This window comes from Sinocyclocheilus rhinocerous, unplaced genomic scaffold (genome assembly GCF_001515625.1).
Source record: "Sinocyclocheilus rhinocerous isolate Xijiao unplaced genomic scaffold, SAMN03320098_v1.1 scaffold584, whole genome shotgun sequence".
NCBI classification, from domain to species: Eukaryota; Metazoa; Chordata; class Actinopteri; order Cypriniformes; family Cyprinidae; genus Sinocyclocheilus; species Sinocyclocheilus rhinocerous.
The window spans coordinates 79,237-81,777 of NW_015630348.1; the positions used below are offsets into that span (position 1 = coordinate 79,237).

Consider the following 2,541-nt stretch of genomic DNA (forward strand, 5'->3'; position numbering starts at 1 on the left):
GATAAGAACACGCAGTCTCATGAATAATTTAATAGACACCGACGCGTCATCGATGTACTATAGTCCTTTGCCGCGTCACAAATTGTGACGTCAACACGATGTAGATTTTAAACCCGGAAGATGAAAATAGCGCAAAAACGCTTAAAATTAACCAGTTTCTCAAACAGTTAAAATGATCGGATGCTAACATTGTCTTCTATAATGTGCAACACAAACACCTCTGCTAAAATCTCAGAAAAAGTAGTCTGGGGTTTCATGACCCTTTAAATTAACTATTTTCTATTTTAATATTTACTTTTTTTTTTAGCACCACTACTCCAAGTCTTTAGTGTCACATGACTTTTGAACGGTAGTTTATATATAGTGAGAGAGTGTTCACACAAATTTCTGAATTGTATATTTATCCACATATTTTATATCCATGTATACAAATGATACAAAGGCCTATTACTGGAAGTGAATGTGTAAAATATTAGGGAAATTGCTATTAAATATTTATTAAATGAACAGACTGGTTTCAAACACAAAAAAAGAGGCTGCTTTGTGCAACACAATGTGTGGCTGAAAGAAAGCCAGCAGGTCAACAGAAGGAGTGTTCACTCACTTGCTAATGTACTCTCCCGTCAAGACCAGGCCGCAGGTCTGACACCTGAAGCAGCTGACGTGCCACTGTTTCTCTAACGCCAGCAGAGATTGACCCTGTATGATCTCCTCCTTACAACCTGCACAGTCTAAAAAGAGCCATAAGGAAGAGAAGAGAGGTTATATAATGGACTTAAGGTTCAAAAGTCTTTCCTGTGTCCAGTCGGCCTTGACAGGTTTATAAAAAACACATACAATACAAATCAATAAATCGGTATTAAGGTTAAGTTAGCAGAAATAAACACACACTTTATTGAGCTGTGTAGGCAGGGTAGGCCAGCATATGATATATGGCTGTAACAGGATTTTGAGCACAGAAAGGTCAGTGCATCATTTGTTTTTATTTGGAGGATGTTCAGCTATGTTTAGATTATTTCCACCGTGACACAGAGCTCAGCTTTCTTCAGTTCACCTTCACGATCAGTCAGGTCAATCTTTACACAGAGATAGATGTTAACTCTTATATTCCAACAATTTCTTTCCTCCATTTCCCTGTAGCAGCTGTGATTACAAGTGCTTAAGAGAAACAGAAGATGGCTCATTTTTGTTATGTAGTAACTCAAGTAACTTGGGAAAAAAACTGAATATGATTTTGTTGTTATTGAAACAGGTATTTCTATAAAAGGGTTTGCCAGACTTTCAAAAACCTAATCTGGTCAAGCTCAGGCACTTAAATTTGATTATTAACACAATGCCAAGACTATTAAGAGGATTTCAAACAGGATGGAACTTCACAGGATGGAAATAAAAAGCTAAAGTAAGTTAGCCATTGCTCAGAGAAGGATTGAGCATTTCATATTAAACCCGTTTTTGATGTTAGAAGGAACAGGTGGCATGGCAAAAATGGTAACCAAAGTAATTAAATTATTTAAGATTCACTATTATGTTGACTTAGTTGTGATAAAAAGAAAACTAACTAATAGGGATGCTCATTTTAACCGGTTAACCGTTAACCAACCATAAGAATTTTGACCGATTATTACAATCAGTTAAACGGTTTAAAAAGTAATTTATTTATTTTTCAGTGGGTCTAATTTATCAAAATATTTTAAAAGGTTTGCTGCATGGCTAAAATACGCTACGTGAATAAAAAATTTTTTTAGAGAGAAAAAAAGCATAATCGCGTATAAGTCGCATTTTATTATTTCATTCAGGCCTAATGCCGACACGAAATGTTTACAAACATTATAATAAACACTGTAAACATAGCTAGGCTATTTTAGTTCCCCTCACTCCTAACCTCCCCTCACAACAAATCCTTTCAATTTAACAGTATTTATAAATGAACAAGAATTAAAAATATAACAAGCAATAGCTATATAAACGCTGAGTCTCTCATTCGACAAAAACAAATGTTTCCATATTCGATCTATTTGAATGCCAAAATATTATTATGTAACCAACTTCACTGGCGTTCCAATATCCTCGTGAAACAAAATGTTTTGCATAACATCATGACGATATGGTGATAATGCTTAACGGCACAGATTTTACTACATACTGAGCAGTGTGTTTTTTTCCATATGTGTGACTGACTGTATTTTATTATGATAATGAACAGGCTGCATTATTGTCAAGGTAGCAAAGCTTAACTGTGTGCGCACTTGCGGCACCGGCGCAATCACTTGAATTTTTTCCTTCTAACAGTGGAAGCAACTACTCCTTTAGTCATAAAGATAATAAGAATTGTAAAAGGTTTGCGTTTATTTGTCTACATTCACAATACAAACAAATCTTTGTGCTTTTGTAAAATAGGCCTAAAGAAAAATAGGATGCCGTTTTCTGTCGTCTTGGTTTCCTTTCGCGCAGCATAAAAATGAACCGAAACTCTGCATACAAGGCTACTTGTTGCATAGTTTTTCTTTCATTTTCTTAATTTATTATTTAAGTAAAAATATG

At 34.9% G+C, this 2,541-nt stretch overlaps 1 protein-coding gene across 1 annotated transcript in view; it reads right to left on the bottom strand.

Moving 5' to 3' along the window:
* Window positions 1-2,541, bottom strand: part of LOC107740168 (actin-binding LIM protein 3-like) — a 67,827-nt gene that overhangs the window by 25,333 nt on the left and 39,953 nt on the right. The window contains exon 5 of the mRNA XM_016552514.1: window positions 605-731. Within this exon, the coding sequence (XP_016408000.1) occupies window positions 605-731 (127 nt within the window). The remainder of the gene's footprint in view (window positions 1-604; window positions 732-2,541) is intronic.